The sequence below is a fragment of the Carcharodon carcharias genome, chromosome 3 (assembly GCF_017639515.1).
Source record: "Carcharodon carcharias isolate sCarCar2 chromosome 3, sCarCar2.pri, whole genome shotgun sequence".
NCBI classification, from domain to species: Eukaryota; Metazoa; Chordata; class Chondrichthyes; order Lamniformes; family Lamnidae; genus Carcharodon; species Carcharodon carcharias.
The window spans coordinates 64,647,983-64,671,497 of NC_054469.1; the positions used below are offsets into that span (position 1 = coordinate 64,647,983).

Here is a 23,515-nt window from a genome sequence, read left to right on the forward strand (position 1 = left end):
GATGGATTAGGAAACGTTACTTAAAGGGATGATGGTGGATAGGCAATGGCAAACATTCAAAGAGTGCATGGGTGAACTGCAACAATTGTTTATTCCTGAATGGCGCAAAAGTAAAACAGGAAAGGTGGTCAAACCATGGCTTACAAGGGAAATTAGAGATAGTATTAGATACAAGGAAGAGGCATACAAATTGGCAATAAAAAAACAACAGACCTGAGGATTGGGAGCAGTTTAGAATTCAGCAAAGGAGGACCAGGGGATTGCTTAAGAAGGGGAAAATAGAGTACAAGTGTAAGCTTGCGGGGAACATAAAAACTGACTATAAAAGTTTCTATAGGTATATGAAGAGAAAAAGATTGGTGAAGACAAATGTAGGTCCCTTACAGTCAGAAACAGGGGAATTTATAATGGGGAACAAAAAAATGGCTGACCAACTAAATACATACTTTGGTTCTGTCTTCACAAAGGAGGACACAAATAACATACCAGATATGTTGGGGAACACAGCATTTAGTGAGAGGGAGGAACTGAAAGAAATCAGTATTAGTAGGGAAATGGTGTTGGGGAAATTGATGGGGTTGAAGGCCGAAAAATCCCCAGGGCCTGATAATCTACATCCCAGAGTACTTAAGGAAGTGGCCCTAGAAATAGTGGATATCTCCTGAGATTCTATAGACTCTGGAACAGTTCCTACAGATTGGAGGGTAGCTAATGTAACCCCACTATTTAAAAAGGGAGGTAGAGAGAAAACAGGGAATATAGACCAATCGGCCTGACATCGGTAGTGGGGAAAATTCTACAGTCCATTATAAAAGATTTAATAGCCGAGCCCTTGGAAAACAGTGGCAGAATCAGACAGAGTCAGCATGGATTTACGAAAGGGGAATCATGCTTGACAAATCTACTGGAATTTTTCGAGGCTGTAACTAGTACAGTTGATGATAGGGAGCCAGTAGGTGTGGCTTATTTGGAGTTTCAAAAGGCTTTCAACAAAGTCCCACATAAGATATTAGCGTGTAAAATTAAAGCGCATGGGATTGCGGGTAGTATATTGAGATGGATAGAAAGCTGGTTTGCATACAGGAAACAAAGAGTAGGAATAAATGGGTCTTTTTCCAAATGGTTGGCAGTGACCAATGGGGTACCGCAGGAATCGGTGCTGGGACCTCAGCTATTCACAATATATATTAATGATTTAGATGAGGGAACTAAATGTAATATCTCCAAATTTGCAGATGACACAAAGCTGAGTACGAAGATGAGCTGTGAGGAGGAGGCAGAGATGCTTCAGTGCAATTTGGACAAGCTGAGTGAGTGGGCAAATGCATGGCAGATGCAGTATAATGTGGATAAATGTGAGATTATCCACTTGGGTAGTAAAAACAGGAAGGCAGGTTATTATTTGAATGGCTATAAATTGAGAGAGGGGAATATGCAATGAGACTTGGGTATCCTTGTACACCAGTTGCTGAAGTTAAGCATGCAGGTGCAGCAGGTGGTAAAGAAGGCTAATGGTATGTTGGCCTTCATAGCGAGAGGATTCAAGTACAGGAGCAGGGATGTCTTGCTGCAATTATACAGGGCCTTGGTGAGACCACACCTGGAATATTGTGTGCAGTTTTGGTCTCCTTATCTGAGGAAGGATGTTCTTGCTATCAAGGGAGTGCAGCAAAGGTTTACCAGACTGATTCCTGGGATGGCGGGACTGACATATGAGGAGAAATTGGGTCAGTTAGGATTATATTCGCTGGAGTTCAGAAAAATGAGGGGGGATCTCATAGAACCCTATAAAATTCTAGCAGGCCTAGACAGACTAGATGCAGGAAGGATATTCCCGATGGTCGGGGAGTCCAGAGCCAGGGGTCACAGTCTGAGGATACGGGGTAGACCATTTAGGACTGAGATGAGGAGAAATTTCTTCACTCAGAGAGTGGTGAGCCTGTGGAATTCGCTACCACAGGAAGTATCTGAGTCCAAAACATTGTATGTTTTCAAGAAGGAGTTAGATATATCTCTTGGGGTGAAAGGGATCAAAGGAAATGGGGAGAAAGTGGGAGCAGGCTTGAAGGGCCGAATGGCCTACTCCTGCTCCTATTTTCCATGTTTCTATCCAATCTCTCATCATAACTAAAATTCTTCAGGCTGGGCAACATTCTCCTAAATCTCCTCTGAAGTGCAATCACATCTTCCCTTTAGTCCGGTGTCCAGAACTGCATACAGTACTCTAGCCAAAGCCTAAATAGCATTGTATACAGTTCCAGCATAACCTCCCAGTTCTTATATTCTATGCCACAACTAATAAAGGCCTTCTTTGATCATCCTCTTCCCCTTAATTACTGTTTTCTTACGCACCCATCCCCACTTTGCCCAGTCCACCCCTTTAATGCAATACTGCTGGTCCATGCTCTCTGGGTGCTATGCCAAAGGGCCCACTTCCCAAGATAGTCGGAAAGTTAATTGTAAAGAGGACATAAGGAGGTTACAAACAGATGTAGATCGGTTACGTGAGTGGGCAAAGATCTGGCAGATGGAGTTTAATGCAGGAAAATGTGAAATTGTCCAATTTGGCAGGAAAAATAAAAGAGAAACATATTATCTAAATGGTGAGAGATTGCAGAGCTCTGAGGTGTAGAGGAATCTGGGTGTCCTAGAGCATGAATCACAAAAGGCTAATATGCAAGTACAGCAAGTAACTAGGAAAGCTAATAGAACGTTATCATTTATTGCGAGGGGAATTGAATACAAAAATAGGGGGGTTATTCTTCATTTATACAGGGCATTAGTGAGATCACATTTGCAGTATTGTGTACACCTTATTTAAAGAAGGATGTAAATGTGTTGGAAGCAGTTCAGATAAGGTTTACCAGACTAATACCTGGAATGGGTAGGTTGTCTTATGAGAAAAGGTTGGACAGACTAGGCTTGTATCCACTGGAGTTTAGAAGCCTAATATGCGATTTGATCGAAACATATACGATCCTGAGGGGTCTTGACAGGGTGGATGTGGAGAGGATGTTTCCTCATGTGAGAGAATCTACAACTGAGGTCACTGTTTAAAAATAAGGGGTCACCCATTTAAAACAAAGATGAGGCGAATTTGTTTCACTCAGAGGGCTGTGAGTCTTTGGAAATCTCTTCCTAAAAATGTAGCGGAAGCAGAGTCTTTGAATATTTTTAAGGCAGAGATGGATAGATTCTTGGTAAGCAAGGAGATGAAAGGGTAGGCGGGATGGAGATTTCAGGTTACTACCAGATCAGCCATATCTTATTAAATGGTGGAGCAGGCTCGAAGGGCTGAATGGCTGACTCTTGCTTGTTGTTCGTATGGCAAAAAGATATTATAATGTAGCTTGAAGCACAGATGTAGTTCAGTAATTGAACTTGGCTTGGCTGTCTCACTGACAACATCAAGCAGCTGGAAAGAACAGCTGCCCAGCAAATACAGTGAAGGCCAAAATCAGAGTTGTATTTTCTTACCCAGGCTCCCATACATGACAACACAGTTCTCATCATTATTTGCAAAATTTGGTTCATGTTGTGCCCAGGCGAGATAATCCACTGGAGTATTGTCTATCCACCTGGAAAAGCATTACAAAAACAATAATCTCAAAAGAACTGAAAATATAAGTCAATTGCCTCATTCTATTTTGCAGTATTTTGAAGCATTCACATTTTTCTAAATGAACCTGCACTTGCTTTCACCTTTCGATGATGAGTTAATATCTTGCATTGAAATAAGGTCAAATAGAAACCCTGTGTATTCCATCCTACTGCTGAAAAAGTCAACTCCTTCACTCTTTTAGCGACTCAATTCAAGGGTAATTAGGTTTGGGCAACAAATGCAAGGCTTGCCAGCGACACCCACATCACAAGGAAGAGTAAATAAAATCCTGCCAATTCTTCTCTGTACCCTCTCCCCAAGTCTTTGAATCCTTCATGAAGTCTGATCTGCAGAATTGTACACAATATTCCAGTTGAAACCTAACCAGAGTTTGTTTAGCATGATGTTCTTGTTTTTGTACTCAATATCCCTAATTACAAAGCCAATTATCCCATGAACTTCCTTAACTACCTTTTCAACTTGCCCTGCCACCTTCAAGATTTGCGAGGAAGCACACCCATGTCCCTCTGCTCTTGAACACCACCCCCCACCCCTCAATTATATTGCCTCTCAATGTTGTTTTTCCCAAAGTGCATCATTTCACACTTTCCACATTATATTACATCTGCCATGTGCCTGCCCATTACTGCCTATGTCCTCCTGAAGTCTGCTACTATCCTGCTCACTATTAAGTATGTCACCAACTTTTTCACCATCTGCAAACTTTGAAATTGTGTTCCTCTTGTTCAAATCCAGGTTTATATAAAAATAAAACCAATGTTCCTAATACTAATCCTTAGTTAATGGACGCTTTTCTGCCTGAAGAGAAGTATGCAGTGATGTCCTCCATGTATCCTATCCCTTTGCTAATTAAATACCCAAGTTACCCATCCCTTTATTACCATGTGCTCAAATTTCCGAATAAGCCTGTAATGTGGTACTTTATCAAATGTCTTTTGAAAGTCTATTCATACAACATTTACTGCACTATCTTTATTAACTCTCCGTTACTTCATCCAGGAACTCAATTAAGTTAGTTGGTCACAATTTGCCTTTAATAAATCCATGCTGGCTTCCCTTATTAACCCACTCCAAGAAAGAATTAATTTTGTCTTTGACATTGGTCTCTAGTAGCATTCTCATTGTTGACATCAGTCTGATTGGCCTGTGATTACCAGGTTTATATTAGGGTTTTATTGAGATTTATGTATTTGAATTACATTAAAAGAAGATAATTCAACATAAGTCACAACTCAATCCAGAACTACTCTCATCTTTGTGGTTCATAACACAGTAGGTGGTGCATTTATGCACTGATCTTGCAACTTAGCCATTGGATGGCTAACAATAGGAATGTGACAAAGACCAAGTTAAATCCCCTCCCTAGCCCTGGAAGACTAGGCCATCTGTAGCACTACAAATATCAACTCAGTTGAACTTCCTATCTTGAGACCTAGGCCAGAATTTTCTGTCCCTGTTAGCGTCAGGCGTCAGGGTAGATGTGAGCCGACAATATGGCAGGAAGGCCAAAAATCGGTTTCACGATTATCTGCTCCACCTATCAATTGCGGGATGCGATTCCCATGCCAAATATCAGGAATGTCATTTTAATATATCTGTATATAATTATAATACCTGCTCCCCGGAATCATATCCCCACACTGGATCATCTGGGCACGTCAATGTTTTCACAACTGTACATAAGGATGTGCACCTGGTGAGCTGCATTTCACTCGGGACTTCGAGGTTTGTTTCCCTTCCTTGCTTTGGGCAGCACTCATGGTCATCAGCGCCAGACTTCGTAGGCAGAACCACATCACTTTTAGGGGGGCTCATGGGTAGATCCCTATTAATAGACCAGCATAAGGCAGGAGTGACATTTCAATGGCTGCAGGGCTAGGGCTCATTAGGGGAAGGGGGAGAAGAGGCCTCAGGCAAGGGCAGAGTTTGCAGGGCGACGGCTGTACTGGGGAAATGGGGCATCCCAGGGTGTGTGGGGGGCACATGTTGATCTGTGCAAGTGGCCTCAAGGCTGTGCGGACTGAGGAGGCAGTCTCCAGAGGAGATGAGGCCAGATGGAGATGTGAGGGTGTGTGTGAGAGAGTGAGTGGTGATGTCCCTTGAGCTGGCAATGAGTGAGATGCCAGTGAATATGTGATGGCCCTGTGAGAGTGAGAGTTTAGAGTGATGAGAAAGTTGCCTTAGCCTGACAGCATGGATGAGATCATTCATCCTCCTTCTGCATTGGAAGGCCAACTTCTTCTGTGCAGCCTTGGCACTGATCACCACTGTCATCGCCTCTCAAGCCGGAGCAGTGAGATTGCCGGACCTCCTGTGGCCAGAGCAGGGGTGGGGGACATCATGATGGGCCTCCAAAAGGCACTCCAGTGACCGGTCACTGAACTCTTCCTGGCTTTCAGGGCCATGTCTTCCCTGGGCTGCAAGCATTGAGAATTATGTACGTGGCTGCAGTTTAGATATGGCACCCGGAGTGAGGAAACAATGTGGTAATGATGTGGTGGGCAATTCAGAGGCCGCCCACCAGCATGATGACGTGTTTGCTGTAGCTACATAATTAATGAGGCGGGAAGCAGACGATACGGTGCGAAAAGCCGCCATTGCGGCTGGCAGGTAAAATGTCCTTTTCCCTGCCCAGGACCGCACTTATTGCAAATCTGGGACAATTCTGCCCCTAGTATTGTGGTTGAGTTGATTGATGTGGAGCTGGATCAGGATGGCTTTATTTCCCCACTTCCATGGAGGTTCTACTGGATAAATGGGATAAAGTTCTTTATTACAACCACCACAGAGAAATTCCAATCCCAACACCAATGAAAACCTAATGCAGCCCACACCAGGGAATTCAGTGCAAGGCCTTCCAGTCTGTTTGGCTCCATACCACACAAGGTGGTGCAATGATGAGAAGAGCTAAAAGCTGCAAGTCGATAGAATGAAATATAAGGTTAAAAACAGAAAATATTGTCTGAATGTTCACTTACTTAACACTTTTGTCAAGACCCACAAGCAAACCAATGAAATATTGAGTGTGAGGATTTTTCGAAATCTGCAATGATATTTTAGGTTAATTTCAAGATATGCAACAATATTAAAAATATAAAGTTAACCAATAATTCAAATTGAAGTATTTACAAAAGAAAATCTTTATTACCTTTTTCCACAAAAACAATCTTTCGGAAGCACTGTTAATTATAGCAAGATCTCCAAACCCTTTCTTGCAAAATGTCCGTGCGTCATCCCATGACATTTCTTCTTGATTAATGTAGTACTGAGAGCTATCATGTACTACCCAGCCATCTTCTGTATTCTCTGTTAATCATTCAGATAAGTATGCAAATTTGCATTAAAATCACAGTAATGACATGAACCTACTAGTCTTACACTAAAAGCAGCCAGAAATTTTAGGGCTCCCGCATTCTGGGGGTGATCTTGCAGCACAGTGGGTAGCATCTGGGTACCTCTGGGCCAGAAGCTCTGGGTTCAAGTCCCTCTCCAAGACTTGATGGCCACAGATGGCATGTTCATAATACAATCAAGCAGATCAGCCTGCAAATCCTTCCAATACACCTGATGGCATGTGATAAAGAGCAGGAGAGTTTCTGGCCAGCTATACTGCAGAAGGCAATGGCAAACCACTGCAATACTTTGCCAAGTATCATCATGGACCAATCCAATGGAAGCCCATAGTTTCCCAAGCCCTCTGACATAGTGCCTGAATGAGGAGGTGTGCATTCAGATGTAAGTGAGATTTTAATGGCATAACAAATGACATTACTAATTCACGTGTGCTCAAACACAGAAATCCAGAAGGCACTCTCAGAGATACCCTGCTTCTCCACAGGGTGTTACAGTAAGGACAGCAGCATCCTGTGGAGAAGCAGGGTATCTCTGACAGTGACTTCTGGATTTGTGTGTTTAACTGTGCATGTGCAGGTGTTAGGAATATTGTCAGATACTGGTGAGGACTGCTAACCCACCTTTATTATTACAACAAAATGCAGCCGTTATGTCAGAACTGCTCACGCTCTGCTGGAAGTGAGTCAGAAATGCCATTCATGCACATAGACAGAGTTTTCAAAGCATCTCCAGTGAGGTTACTGTGGCAGAGTAGAGTAGTTCTGAAGAGATTCCAAGCTTATGTTTTTCTTCTATATGAGGTGACAATATGCCCTCTTTGCTTGCCTACAAACATCTATCTTTTCAAACAAGGTTGAGCGCCCTTCAATTTAAATGGTTTTATGTTGAATGAATGCTAATTTTTTTTTCTTTTTGCTCTCTCTTTTTATAGCTGTGTATTCCAATCAATAAGGCTGACTGAAGAAGATCAACTGTTGAGCTAGTGACGGCTATATCTTCTACCATTGGAATCAGGTGGATGAGGCACAGCAGGTAGCTTATGATTTGTGATTCACAATGACATTACTACAAAGTTAGAGATGCCAAAATGGTATTGAGAATGGTTGATGTCAATGACAGTACCATAGAAACAAGAGGGCTGTACCATTCTAGTTAGTGATTATGCATCAATGCTGACGAAGAAAGATGAGATGAGAGACAGTTTTATAATGCTTCAGATGATGTGATCACTGTAACTCCATCTGCAGACCAAGTTTTGAGATTTGTGGGGATTGGTACAGGTGTTGCCACCTAGGGAGTTGTCTTGGTCCCATTAATGATTAAATAGTAATGGTTTTCTACTTATAATAAAATACCTTTAAAATGAATTGGATCTCAACAATATAATCTTCATCTAGCCAGCAAAAGATAAAATACTCTAATAGCATCCTCAATCCAAGAATTAACATCTGATGACTATATGCCCGTCTAGTGATGTGATGCGACTTGCACAATGTAAGGAACACGAGACTTGTATGTGGGGCTGAATGGTACAGCAACCACTGCACTGAGCAAGCCAATCTGTAGTTGGCGAACAGGCTTTGGGGATTGTCATGAAACTATCATATTTTTCATAATGCTATTGTGGTTTATTGTAAAGTAGGTTTATGAGTGTGAATGTTTATGGTTCTGTTTGTGTGATTTAATTGAATCAGAGTCAGATAGACTGTAAGGTTGAAGTTATCAAAGGAAGCTAGGTGTAAAAAGCATTTGAAATGCTAATGAGTAAACGTGGATGAGGGCAGCATGTAGGGTGTGAAGGAAATTTGCATTTTTAGATAAATGAAGGTGTTGTTTATATTTCAAAGGGGTGATATGATATTAACAACTAACAAGATAAGCAAGGCCAAGCAGTATGTTTACTTTTCCCAAATACTGACCATATTGGCAAAATGAAAGATTTTTATATTATGGGGAAAGTAAATTTCCAAAGACATATAGAGCAATGGAATTTACAGATTAAAGAGAAAAAAAACATATATAAAGAAGCATGGAAGGCTATGTTGGGGGTCATGTAAGGGCTAAGAGGGCCATGTAAAACCGCCTTGGGAAAAAAGGCTCCAGTCACTTTTTCAGAAGTCTGCTGTGTCCAGTAACCAAAGTTGCAGAAAAGCCTTTGGAATTCCACAGTCATGTGGGTGCTGTGGTAAACTTGCTGGATTGTCTATCTAAAATTAAAATCTATTTTGAACTGTTGCCTTAAAGAGGGTGTGTAGCTAGGAGTCAGGTTAATTAGGAATGTTGGGAATTGTTATGTTAACTGTAATCTTATGTATGCGCTTGAAATCTTTTTTGTTAATAAATGTTTTAATTTAATTTTTAAAATCCCTAAAGGTGTTAGTGGGCTCATTACTTCTGAATTCAGTGCACAAGACTTCTTGTAATAAATACAAATTTCAAAACCGTTGTGATAGCGTGGCCAAGTTTCCCTCATGGATTTGGTCTGCCTGGCACACATCACCTGCCACGTCATAACAGGATCCAGGAGGTGAGTTATTCGCTGCAGAATTTCCAGCCTCTGATCTGCTCTTGTAGCCATTGTATTTACTTGGCTGGTCCAAATAAGTTTCTGATCAGCCCTATGATTCTATCAATCCAATGTTATAATAGACATATAGAATAGCACCAAGTACTTCTGAAGAAGAAACATATTAGACTCAAAACATTAACTCTGGCCCAGATTTTCGTCATGGTGGAGAGCCTCTCCACTGTGGGTTGGCATAAGTTGGCACTCAGCTGGCATAGGGGCTATGAAGGGTTATGGGATGTGGGGGCATAGGGGATTTGAGGGGCCATGGGGGTGGGTGGAGGGTCATGGGTTGGCTTAGTGGGCATGAAGGGCAATGGGATGGTGGCTGTGGTGGATGACGTGGCATAGGTTGGCATGGATGGGGCATGGAGAGTGTATGAAGGGGGACAAGGACTGGAAGGCTGCTTTTTGTTTTGGTCTTTTTTTCAAAAAAATTAGTCAGAGTAGTGGCAGGCCTTCTGCCCAGCCTGCCTCCACACCCAGCAGGCTTTGCACTTGTTCTGGGGGCAGTAGGCCCAATTTCTAATTCAGCCCGCCACCCCACTCCCCCACCTCCATCCCAGAATTAAAATTCGACCTGTGATCAGCCATATTTATAGGTTGGGTTCACAGAGCTGGGAATTCTCCCATTTAAGGGAGCAGAGATTGTGGCATCACTTCCACACATGTGGAAAGCTCTTCAATCTGACTGAACTACAAGCCTCAAAATAGATCGTAGAAGAGGTTCTATATGAGCATTTGTTGTTGTCATTTGGCTGTGTTCTAGAAATACTCATCATCATGTATGCAGTTTAGCCCTGACTATTTTGTTTCAGTTGCTAACAATTAGTTATAATATGATCCTGAGCAAAATAAGAAATTTGAAAGAAATGTTGACTTACGCTGTAAATTTGTATCAACGGGTTCAGATTTCACAGGTTGTCCTATGGAAACAAAAATGCATTATTATCAGATAGTAGCTGAAAGTCTTAATTAATAGGATTGTTAATTCTCTTGGAATGTAATAGAATTTTTTTTATTTTCGAGGATTTACAGTGTTTATAATACTTTTGATAGATTTAGTATTTAATTACAGTGAATTATAGGATTCATAGGTTACAGATATGAAATCTATTATTACAACAACAACTTATATTTATATAGTGCCTTTAATGTAATGAAACATCCCAAGATGCTTCACAGAAGCATTATAAAACAGAGTATGACACTGAGCCACATCAAAATATATTAGGTTAGTTGGCCAAAAGCTTGGTCAAAGAGAGAGATTTTAAGTAATGTCTTGTTAGAGGAAGGATATTCCAGAGCTTGGGGCCTAGGCAGCTGAAGTTATGGCCACCAATGGTGGATCAATTCTAATTGAGGATGCACAAGACCAGCATTAGAGGAGTGCAGACATGTCAGTGGGATTGTGGGGCTGGAAGAGATTACAGAGAAAAGGAGGGGTGAGGCTATAGAGTGATTTGAAAACAAGGATGGAAATTTTAAAATCAAGACATAGCTTGAACTAGACCCAATGTAGGTCAGCAAGCACAGAGGTGTTTTGGGAATGGGACTTATTGCCAGTTAAGACATGAGCATCAGAGTTTTGAATGACCTTTGAGTTTACAGGGGTAGACTGTGGGAGACCAGCCAGGAGTGCATTGGAATAGTCGAGCCTAGAGACAGTGAAGGCATGGATGAGGGTTTCATCAGCAGTTGAGCTGAGACAGGGGAAGTCGGGCAATGTTACTGAGGTGGAAATAAACAGTCTTAATAATGGGACAAAGATAAAGTCACAAGCTCATCATGGGATCAAATATGACACCGAGGTTGCGAATAAACTGGCTTAGTCTCAGACTGCTGCCAGGGAGGGATGGAATTGGTAGCTAGGGAATGGAGTTTTAAAAACCAACAAAAGATGACCAAAAAATATTAGAGGGAGAAAATAAACTTTGAGAGTAAACTAGCAAGTAATATAAAAATGGACAGTAATATCTTCTCTAAATATATAAAAAGGAAGAGAGAGGCCAAAGTAAGCATAGACCCCTTACAGAATGAAGTGGGGGAAATAATTATGGGGAACCAAGAAATGGCAGAGGAGTTGAATGAATACTTTTCATCAATCTTCACAGTAGAAGGCATGAATAGCATTCCAAAAGTACTAAATAATCAAGGGGCAAAAGGGGGTAGATAAAATAAATACAATAATTATCACTCGAGAAAAAGTATTAGAGAAACTAATGGGCTAAAGGCTGATTAGTCCCCTGGTCCTGATGGGTTACATCCCAGGATATTAAAGAAAGTAGCTACAGAGATAGTGGAAGCACTGGTAGTAATCTTCCAAGAATCTTCAGATTCTGGAAAGTCCCAGAGGATTGGAAAACTGTCAATGTAACACCCTTATGCAAAAAGAGAAGGAGACAAAAAAAAAACAGGTAGCTATAGGCCAATTAGCTTAACATCTGTTATTGGGAAAACATTAGTGTATTATAAAGGATGTAATTGCAGAGCATTTAGAAATACATAATATAATCAAGCAGAGTCAGTACGGCTTCATGACGTTCCAATTTTTATACTCCATTCCTTTTGAAATAAAGGCCAACATTCCATTTGCCTTCACTATTACTCCTCTATTCTTTCTTCCAAAGTGCATAATCTCACATTTTCCCACATTATATTCCATCTGCCAAGTTTTCGCCCACTCACTTAACTTGTCTATATCCCTCTGTAGACTCTTTGTGTCATCCTCACCATTTACCCTCCCACCTATTTTTGTGTCATCCGCAATCCGCAATCATGCCTAACAAATTTATTAGAATTCTTTGAGGGGGCAACAAGCAGGATAGATAAAGGAGAATCAATAGATGTGATACATTTGGATTTCCAAAAGGCATTCGATAAGGTACTGCACATAAGGCTACTTAATAAGATAAGAGCCCGTGGTTGGGGATAGTATATTAGCATGGATAGAGGATTGGCTGACTAATAGAAGACGAAAGTTAGAATAAGGGTGACATTTTCAGGATGGCAACCTGTAACTAGTGGAGTGCCATAGGGATCAGTGCTGGGGCCACAATTATTAACAGTACATATTAATGGCCTGGATAAGGGAAATGAATGCACTATTGCCAAGTTTGCAGATGACACAAAATTGGTGGGAGGGTAAGTGGTGAGGATGACACAAAGAGTCTACAGACGGATATAGACAGGTTAAGTGAGTGGGCAAAAACTTGGCAGATGGAATATAATGTGGGAAAATATGAGATTATGCACTTTGGAAGAAAGAATAGAGGAGTAATAGTGAAGGCAAATGGAATGTTGGCCTTTATTTCAAAAGGAATGGAGTCTAAAAATAGGAACATCTTGTTAAAACTATACAAGGTGCTAGTTAGACCACACCGAGAATACTGTGAACAGTTTTGGTTCCTATATCTAAAGAAAGATTTACTAGCATTGGAGGCAGTCCAGAGAAGGTTCATTAGGTTGATCCTGGTTTTGGAGGGATTTCCTTATGAGGAGAGGTTGGGTAGATTGGGCCTACATTCATTGGAGTTTAGTAAAATGAGAGGTAACCTTATTGAAACATATAAGATTTTTATGGGGCTTGACAGGATAGATGCTGAGAGATTGTTTCCCCTTGTGGGAGAGCCTAGGGCCAGAAGGCATAATGTCAAAGTAAGGGGTATCCGTTTAAGACAGAGATGAGGAGGAATTTCTTCTCTCAGAGGGTAGTGAATCTGTGGAATTCTTTACCACAGAGGGCTGAGGAGGCTGGGTCGTTAATATACTCAAGGCTGAGATCGACAGATTTTTAATCAGTAAGGGAATCAAGGGTTATGGGGAAAAGGCAGGAAAGTGGAGTTAAGGAGTATCAGATCCACCATGATGTCAATGAATGGCGGTGCAGACTTGATGGGCTGAATGGCCTACTACTGCTTTTATGTCTTATGGTCTTAAAAGGAGGTTAGAGGTTAGCAATGGGACAATAGTTTGCCAGGGCGATGGGCATCAAGGATTATTTATTTGAGGGGAGGGGTTGAAGACAGCAGATTTAAAGGAGAGAGGGACAACACAAAGAGACAGAACCACTTACAATGTCTGCTAACATGGAGGCCAGGAGGGGAAACTAGATGGTCAACAGTTTATTAGGAATCAGATCAAGGAAACAAGAGGTGAGTCTCATATTGAGCTCAGAGAAAGCATGAGGAGAGATAGGACAGAAAGTAGAGAAGGATGCAAGTTCAGGGCTGGGGCAGGGGGAAGCATTGAAGGAAGTTTGGCCAGGTGGGCTAGTGGAAGGGAGGGATGCAGCAGTGGCAACTGGTTGGATTATCTCTATCTTAGTGACAAGAAGTCCTTAAGTTCCTCATGCTTGTTGTTGGAGGTGAGGATGGAGGTGAAAAGGAAGAGAGGTTTAAGAAGATGGTTTGCAGTACAGAAAAAGAAGCCAGGGTTTATCTTTGCATTCCAGGATGTTCCTGGAATAGTGATCAGCTCCAGCACTGAGAACAGGGCCCAATAGTGTTTTCAATGGTCTATTTAGATTTGGCAGTGAATAGCTAAAACACTTGTCCACAATATCCTTTCAAGTTTGCATTCCTTGGACTTAAGGGGTTGGAGATGAAGCCCGTATGGAGGGAACAGCTAGGATGAGAGAGAGTAATGGTTTTATTGGGGACTAGAGCATCGAGGGTGGAAGTGAGGGTGTGACTGAGCAAAGCAGGAGCTACAGAATGTGGTGAATGGAGGGCTAGAGGCTAGACAGTTCAGTTGTAAGTGAATTTAGGATAGTTTTATCCAGGAATTAAATCAGAAGGAGATAGGGTTGGGATATGGAAGGGGGGATGTGAATGGAGAATAACACAATTGATCAGAAATGGCTTTTTCTGTAATTGATATGATGGGGCTAGCAAGACCACGTGAGATTGCATGGTCAAGGGGTTGGCCATGAATATATGTTGGGAAGCTTAAAAGGAGGTTGAGATTTAGATAGGATAAGAGGACAGTGAACTCAGAGGAGAGAGATAATGATGAGTTTAGATGGAGGTTGCAATCACTGAGGAAGGTAAGTCATTCAATGAAGAGATGGGGGAAGGAAAGCATTGAATATATCTAGATGATTTTGAAAATGAGGTGAGATGCTCAAAGAAGAAAGAAGTTCCAGGGGAGCAGTGTCATGACAGCGGATACAATCCCAAATTACTTCTGGACATACTGAACTTTTTAAGTAAGATATTTTTTTTTTAAAAGTATCTACAAGCAAAGACTGGCTGAGAATGTAAAGTAACCGTTTTTTGGAAAATTCCTATGTGGATTATACTTGACCAATTAGTCCATAGAGAGCTTGGAAGGTTGCACCTAAAGGTGTCAAGGCCTACTTCAGACAGAGACACTTGAAAGGAAGAGATACAATGCAAAAGACTGAACTTAAATCTCCTGTGGTTGCAGAGACAATGGAGACTAATTATCATCTCAGCAGAAACCATCTCCTGTTGAGTTATATCTTAAAATGTGGATGTGACCTGAGTTGAAAGAAAGCAGATTCTGGGTGAAAGACATGTTTGATTTTCCCTTCCAAGAATATACAAGAAAAGGGGTTAAAAAGCCAGCTACCAACCTGATTGGTGTGCTCTAGTTCTGATGTGCTGGTGTATGCTGTGCAGGTCACAGCAGAAGAGTAGCAACTAGACATCCCTGCAGCTTGCAGGTAAAAGTCTATCTCTCTCAATCTCTGGCTGGAGACAAGTCAGCAAAGCCACAGTCAAAAGAAATAGAACAGCTCCTTCAACTAATCTGCAGAACCAAGTGTCTCTAAACCAACTGCTTAACTGTCAAAGTCAGCTTTACCAGAATCACCCAACTTAATGGCCATAATGTTTTGCCATCTACTGCTCACGGACAAGCCAAAGACAGATTTGTATATCTTTTTTAACTTTTATTTTTGGACTCAACTTTTTCATTTCTGATCTGTGTGTTTGTGTGTTACATTTTTATAATTTTTTTCTCAGGTTATTAGTAACTAATAAATTTACTCTTTCTTTGACTCGAGAAAGCTTGGTTAAATTGGCTCCTTCCAGCACACAAATACATTTGGACTGGAAAAAGATATCCACGAGGGAAGGGATCCTTTTTAAATTAACTTGTTGCGACCAACTGAGGAGGTTAAATAAACAAGTGGAGCCAGCTCATTGCACCTCACCCAGGTGCATAACAAAATTGGGGTTCTGTTCGGGAAGTTAACAATTTGTGGTATCTCATCTGGGATCATAATAAATTGCAGGACCTCACCCAGGGATTGGTCTTAACAGTAGGGGGTCAAGCCAAGTTGTGTCTGGTAATAAGCATCACACTGTCATCGGGATTGTCTTTTCAGGGCAAGTCTGGAAGATGTAGCCAGGTGGGGAGGCTTCATTAAGTGGCAAAATTAGCCTCCAGCTGCTGCGCTGGGCAGGAAGATTAATAAGAGAATGGGATGGGGCAATTTAGTTTGCTGCTCATAATGAGCCAGTGCCTGTAGGACAATGCCAAGAAAGGCACAGAGGGAATCGGTAGGCTGATCTAACAGGGAGTCAAGTCTGGGATCAGAGAAAGTCGAGGAGTACAGTAGGGGTAGGGGATTGGGAGGGTAGAGTACCTGAGAGTGGAGAAGCGAAAGGAGGCAATGGAAAAGAGTCTAGGAGGGATAAAGACAAAGGAAGGTAAAAAAAAGAGTCGAAGTGGAAATAGATTAATGGGCTTGGGTCCAGAGGGGCAGCCAAAATATCCATGCAAAATGCACACATGAATGGAGTCAAGGAGATCTTGAGTTACATAGGTCTGGTTACATAAAAATTAGGATACATAAAAATATGATAGTAAATGGTTGATAGGAAATAGATGGTGATAACAGGAAGGAGTCTAGAGTTAAAGTCATCAGTACCATGGTAGACTTAGATAGGATGGAATCAGCATAAAGCATGAAAAGAAATAGACTCTCTTCTTTTGTCAAGTCTCCTTTCACTTCTCCACTCTCTGCCCTACCGATGCCCTACCCCAACCCTTCACTACTTGTTGACTTTCCTGTTGTTCGTGTTTAGAAATAAGTGAAGAGTGAAGTCCAGAAGCTGTTTGAGGGTTGATTTCCAGAGGATGCACTGATGGAATGAAGATCTTGGCATGAAGATCCAGGAGGTGTACTGGGCCCATTGCATGGCAGAACAAAAAGGGCAAAGTTGGAGGACCCCATTATGTGACATTGCCTTGCTGTAAATTTGTACTAAAATACTGCACAAGCTTACACAACAAATAGCATCCTTTCATTGACTCACTGTCTGCCAATCCTCTCAATTCCTCTGCGAACTCGTCTCCTTCTCCCAAATAATTCAAGCTGGAAATCTATTCCCTGTTTCCGCACATCTCACCACACCCCCAGTATTCTTCACCACCTGCACCTCAGTTCAAGCTGGAACTCTCTCTCTCTCTCTCAGTCCCTCCACTCCCTCTCTCCCTCTATGCCTCTTCCCCTTCACTTGTTCAGGTTGGCACATTTCTTCTACTACACTCTTGTTCTCTTCCAATCCCTTCAGATCAAGCTGAGTCTTCTTCCTCTCCCAGTCTCAGCTGGCATTCCTCTCCTTCCCTAGTTCAATTAAATCAGTTAACTTTAATCAGTTAAAGCTTCCTTTCCGTCTCAAAGTCTTACTCTGATTTTCACTGGCATCAATTTTCCTCTTTCTTCATTGCCATACATTTGTACTTAATTTTCCTCTTCATGACTTCCATTATTTTCCTTTCACTATCCTCACTTGAAAGCCATCCATTTCCTCTTCACCCCTTCCCCCACTGCCAGGCCAAACAAAAGCCTTCTGCTACTTGAAATTATTTTGGCTGCTGAAGACAATGAGCTGGAGTTCTTATTCCAGCAAACATTCCCTCAAACACACATTGGCCAGATTCACTTCAAGCAGCAAGACTGGGTTAGGAATGGCATGGAGGGTACAGAGACCTACTCAATGCTTATTTTCATCAGCAAATATTGACTGTCAGTGTGAATATTTAATGGTTAGCATGTATAAAGTAGCTAGGAAAACTCCTCAAATGGCTGCTTACTGGCACTTGGCAGCAGCAAGTAGCTGCTGTAACCATAGCAAATCATTAATAATAACTAGTACAAGCTTTCTGTACACAACTACTACAAGCAGTGACAGCTAAAGAACTAATACAGTATAAAACAAAAATACCATCACATGTCAGTCACTATGGCAACTACTGTGCTATTTCAAGTGACCTTCAGAAGGAAACAGCCCCTAACAAAACTCCACCGTGAAAATTAAATCTATTTTGAATTTGTTAATAAAATAACATGGAACTGTAAAGTATAACTTTTGTAGATGTATATGGCCTATAGAAAATTGTTGAATATTGCATTTCTTTCACTCATGAGTAACAGTATTGTAAGTGTTATTCATCTCATAATACTCTAGAAAAATGAGCCAAATCGACTTCTCCTCCCTGACTTTATTTCTTTTGTTGTCATTTTCACAACAGGAATAAGCACGTAAGCCTGGAAGTCATTGCGTGTGATGTCATTATAAGAAGACTTAAAGAGTGTGTGTTAAATTTCTCTCTCTCATATTTTAATGTAGTTGTTAACCTTATCTAAAATAGTATTACTCCTCCATTAAAGCAGGAGAGAGGAATTAAATACTTGCATTTTAGTCTTTTTCAATACCACCAAACATCTCAAAGTAATTTACAGCTTATGAAATACTTTTTGATTTGTGGTTACTGTGTGATGTAGAAGAAGTAATAGCCTATTTACATACAGCTAGCGCCCACAAATAGCAATGTGATAACGACCAGATAAGCTGTTTTTTTGTGATGTTGTTAGAGGGATAAATTTGACTAGGAACAACTCCCCTGCTCCTCTTTGAAGCAATGCCAGGGGATCTTTTACATTCACCTGAGCTTGCAGATGAGGCTTTGGTTTAGTATCTCATCAGAAAGACAGCATCTCTGACAGTACAGCACTCCCTCAATACTGGAGTGCCAGCCTTTATTTTCGTGCTCAAGCACTGGAGTGGGTCTTCAACACAGAACCTTATGATTCAGAGGCAAGCGTGCTACTAGGCCATAACTGACACAAGTTTCATATAAAATATTAGACGTTGATACATTGCCAACAGTAAGGTCCAGGCTTTGGCATTCAGCAACTTCTTTATAAATCAGGACTGCAACACTTGACATTCCTAATTGACTTTTAAATATTATTCAATGTGACATGACAAAAGCTGAGAGAACATTATTTTGTCCTTGCCTTTTTTAATTTTGCAAATCCAATCATGTAACGATTCACAATGTATGTCATTCCATTGCATTTCATAACCAGTTCCTGCTTCAACACAGTTCTCAATCCCACGAAACTGGTTGGGCTCTCCCGGATTCCAATTCTGAAATGCTACCTATAACAATGACATAAATAACTATTGTTTTAACATCTGGATTGTTTGAAGTTGTTGGAAGCAAAGTTTATAAAAAAACAATAGATCCACTGAATTAGCACAATAAAATGGTAAGCAGAGGTAATTTACATGAAGTAAATTTAGTTTAAAAAGTCTAAATTTGAAGTTACATTTTTTTAATAAAAAAGCTCTGCTTTAGATGGTTTGGGATAAATATTAAACAAGGATAATATATATAGCTTTTGAACACGCTTAATATCAGCAACAGTTGGAAAGGGCAGATGAGAGATTTAAGATGTGGATACACCGCATTGTGAAATGGCTTTATTCCACACCAAAGCTACAGTAACAGTGTAAATATTGGTTAAGCGTGGAATCAGATGCTGACCTGATGCCAGAGTTAAGGGCAGTTAGATTCCCTGGTCAGTTCAGGCCTTGATAACCCATCTACACTGCATTGGGTTAAATTTCCATGACTCAGGGCTTTAAATGCAGTGGACTCTGGGTTGTAGGGGCTGAGTTTGGTAGCCAGTCCTAGGCGTTTTTCCACCCACTGAAATTTCTGGCTGATAAGGGGTGGCTGTATAATACATCTATTCAACAATGGGCAGGTGTGTGCAATGCAGCTGTTACATCATTGCAATTCTCATCATGCAACCTAGCAACACTGGGCAAAGGCTGGTTGGCCCTAGCACGTCGAGTTTCTAAGGGCCTCAAAAGGGGATCTACTCTTTGGGCTAGGTCACCACCATCAGGGTCAAATGGGGGCCTCAATCCTGCACTGTGTGAGAAACAGTCACCTGGCTCTAATTTCCCCCTAATTGGCCAATTAGTGGCTAGATGGCAGGCTCGCCATCCAACTAAGAATGGAAGTCGGGCTTTCAAAGCTGGAGGGCCAATAGCAGGCTGTCTAGCTAGGAAGGAGATGAAGCCTGTAGTGCTGGTAAGGGAGCAAAAAGATGACTCCACCTTGAGATATCCTCCCTCCAACTTTTTAAGTTTTCAAATTAAAATTGGCCTCAGCGGCCAGTCCATCATTGTAGAGGGGGAACTCCACAACATGGCAGCCTGGGGCAGCGGCTGAGGCCAGGTGGGTGGGGAAGGCCTCAATGTCTGACTGGAACACTGGCCTCCCCTGTCTGTCGTTGGCAGGCCACCTCCAGGCAGCTGGTCTAGTCCCCTATGTCTTGGGGGCTGTCAAGGCTGACTGGAAAAATTCCAGATAGCCTTAATGGACTGTTTAGAATCTTCAATAGCCTAAATGCCTTCAGGAAAACAAACTGGCGCACCAGCCAGCAGCATGAGTTTTCCCATGCACCCACACCAGGAGTAGAAAATCCTGTCCAACATGGCAAGACTAGTTGCTCTGCAAGAATGGATCAGTGGTCACAAAGTGGTCAAATGCTGCAAGGGAACTGCACCATTTAGAGATCAGATTTTCTAAAGAGAAAAGGATTTGAAAAGTCTTCAGCTGGCTTCGGTGGCTGACTCACACCAGCTATTTACTGCAGTGAGTTTTCTTGCTCCACTTGAGGTGAGACTTCCAGCTATGTTATAATGGCATGGCTACCAAGTCAATATATGATAGTGCCCCCAATGCCTGAAAGTTGGATGGGGTCAGGGCACAGCCAGTGATTAGGTAGGCATCCCATCTCACTGTGCTCATGGCAGTGCAGCAGGACATGAGGGAACTTGTGCCTTGTGTAGTGTTGGTGGAAAGTCAACTGGTGCTTCCCCCTGGCAGTGAGCTTGTTATGTAAATGCACCTTTAGAAGTTTGAATATCCCATAATATTTTTGCACATTTTATGTAAAACTTCTGAGTTAAAATATTTGTCACCAACTATATTCTTTGATAAACATCTAAAAATGGAAAGAAAGCACACTCCAAAACATTAAAATAATACGTAAAAATGGACGGATTACAATTGAATGGACATTCTTCTGTGACTTTAGAATAGGGACACATTTATGTAAAAAAAAAAAGTTATTTCCAATCCACACATGTTTACTGACTTGAGGACAAAACACTTACTGGACTGTCATCACTCCAGACAAATCCACCATTCGGTCTTGGCTTATGTAATCCAATCCACACAGGTGAAAAAGCCATTAGTGACCTATATATAATAAAAAGAGAAGTTGAGTAATAGATTGGAGTTGATTTGAACTTTGGCTGCTGAATTGACACTGGATGAATAGGGTAACTGTGTCATTTTTTCAGAAGAAAGCCTGAGATCATTTCCAGGGTCAACCCTCATCAGGGGGTAATGCCAAATTTTGAGGTGCCAGAACCCTAAGAAAATGTGTTGGCCATATCATTTCTAAGTCCACTATTACATTGCCAGTTCCCTGGCCCAACCACCTCCTCTTCACCATGGACGTTCAATCCCTTTACACCTCCATTCACCACTGGGATGTTCTGAGGGCTCTCCGCTTCTTCCTCAAACAGAAGCCAGAACAATCCCCATTCACCACTACTCTCCTCCGTCTGGCTGAACTTGTTCTCACACTGAACAATTTCTCCTTAAGCTCCTCTCACTTCCTCCAAATAAAAGGTGTCGCTATGGGTACCTTCATGGGGCCCAGTTATGCTTGTCTCTTTATGGGGTACGTGGAACATTCCTTGTTCCAGTCCTACTCCCACAACTCTTTCTCCGGTACATCGATGACTGCTTTGGTGCTGCTTCATGCTCTTGTCTGGACCTGGAAAAATTTATTAATTTTGCTTCCAATTTCCACCCCTCCATCATTTTCACATGGTCCATCTCTGACACTTCCCTTCCCTTCCTTGACCTCTCTGTCTCAATTTCTGGTTATAGACTGTCCACCAATATTCATTACAAGCCTACCAACTGCCACAGCTACCTCAACTACAGCTCCTCAGACCCCGCTTCCTGTAACGACTCTATCCCATTCTCTCAGTTCCTTCACCTCCGTCGCATCTGTTCTGGTGATGCCACTTTCGAAAACAGTTCCTCTGACATGTCTTCCTTCTTCCTTAACCTAGGTTTTCCACCCACGGTGGTTGACAGGGCCCTCAACCGTGTCCGGCCCATCTCCCTCGCATCCGCCCTCACACCTTCTCCTCCCTCCCAGAACCATGATAGGGTCCCCTTTGTCCTCACTTATCACCCCACCAGCTTCCACATTCAAAGGATCATCCTCCGCCATTTCCGCTAACTCCAGCATGATGACACCACCAAACACGTCTTACCTTCACCCCGCACCACCACCCCCCCCCCACCACCACCCCCCCCACCCCTGGCGGCATTCCGCAGGGATCGTTCCCTCCGGGACACCCTGGTCCACTCCTCCATCACCCCCTACACCTCAACCCCCTCCCATGGCACCTTCCCATGCAACCACAGAAGGTGCAATACCTGCCCCTTTACTTCCCCTCTCCTCACCGGCCAAGGGCCCAAACACTCCTTTCAAGTGAAGCAGCATTTCACTTGCACATCCCTCAATTCACTGCTCCCAATGTGGTTTCCTCTACATTGGAGAGACCAAATGCAGACTGAATGACCACTTTGCGGAACACCTTCGGTCTGTCCACAGGCATGACCTATATCTCCCTGTCGCTTGCCATTTCAACACTCCACCCTGCTGTCATGCCCATTCTTGGCCTGCTGCAATGTTCCAGTGAAGCTCAACGCAAACTGGAGGAACAGCACCTCATCTTCCAACTAGGCACTTTACAGCCTTCTGGACTGAATATTGAATTCAACAACTTTAGATCATGAACTCTCTCCTCCATCCCCACCCCCTTTCTGATCCCCCTTTTTCCCAATAATTTATATAGATTTTTCTTTTCCCAACTATTTCCATTATTTTTAAATATATTTCCATCCATTGTTTTATCTCTACTTTTTAGACTATTTTAATCCTTTCCCCTCCACCCCATCCCCACTAGGGCTATCTGTACCTTGCTCATCCTGCTTTCTACCCTTAATGTCACCTATTAGCACATTCCTTAGATAATATCACCACCATCAACATCTCTTTGTCTTTTTGTCTATGACATCTTTTGGCTATCTCCACCTATCACTGGCCCTCTATCCAGCTCTACTTGTCCCACCCCTCCTTAAACCAGCTTATGTTTCACCTCTCTTCTATTTTTCCTTAGTTCTATTGAAGAATCATAAGTACTCGAAACATTAACTGTGTTCCTCTCCGCAGATGCTGTCAGACCTGCTGAGTTTTTCCAGGTATTTTTATTTTTGTTTTTGTTTTGGATTTCCAGCATCCACAGTTTTTTGCTTTTATCTACTATTATATTGTTGTTTTCTCATGTATTAATCATTCGAGTCCTCAAAAGTCAGTAAAGCTATGCTTTGTAAGTGAAAACATTCGTGCACCCACGGCCACCAACCCCTTTCTCATCCTTTCCTCCAACCACCCCCCACCCTCCCAAAACCCCTACACCCAACTGCCCTCTTCACTCTAACCCTTTCCAACGCCTCCCCCCAACACACTCACTCCCCTCAGCAACTACCAATCCCCCCAAAACACCACCTAAATCCCCTCCACACCCCCACCCTCCCAAACC

General features: G+C 42.1%; 1 protein-coding gene across 1 annotated transcript in view; it reads right to left on the reverse strand.

Moving 5' to 3' along the window:
- The window catches only part of mrc1a (mannose receptor, C type 1a), a 202,376-nt gene that overhangs the window by 37,259 nt on the left and 141,602 nt on the right, over positions 1-23,515 (reverse strand). Inside the window, exons 14-19 of the mRNA XM_041184946.1 lie at positions 20,999-21,083; positions 18,820-18,964; positions 10,427-10,468; positions 6,771-6,928; positions 6,601-6,665; positions 3,478-3,578 (exon numbers count right to left, since the gene is read on the reverse strand). Of these exons, the coding sequence (XP_041040880.1) occupies positions 3,478-3,578; positions 6,601-6,665; positions 6,771-6,928; positions 10,427-10,468; positions 18,820-18,964; positions 20,999-21,083 (596 nt within the window). The remainder of the gene's footprint in view (positions 1-3,477; positions 3,579-6,600; positions 6,666-6,770; positions 6,929-10,426; positions 10,469-18,819; positions 18,965-20,998; positions 21,084-23,515) is intronic.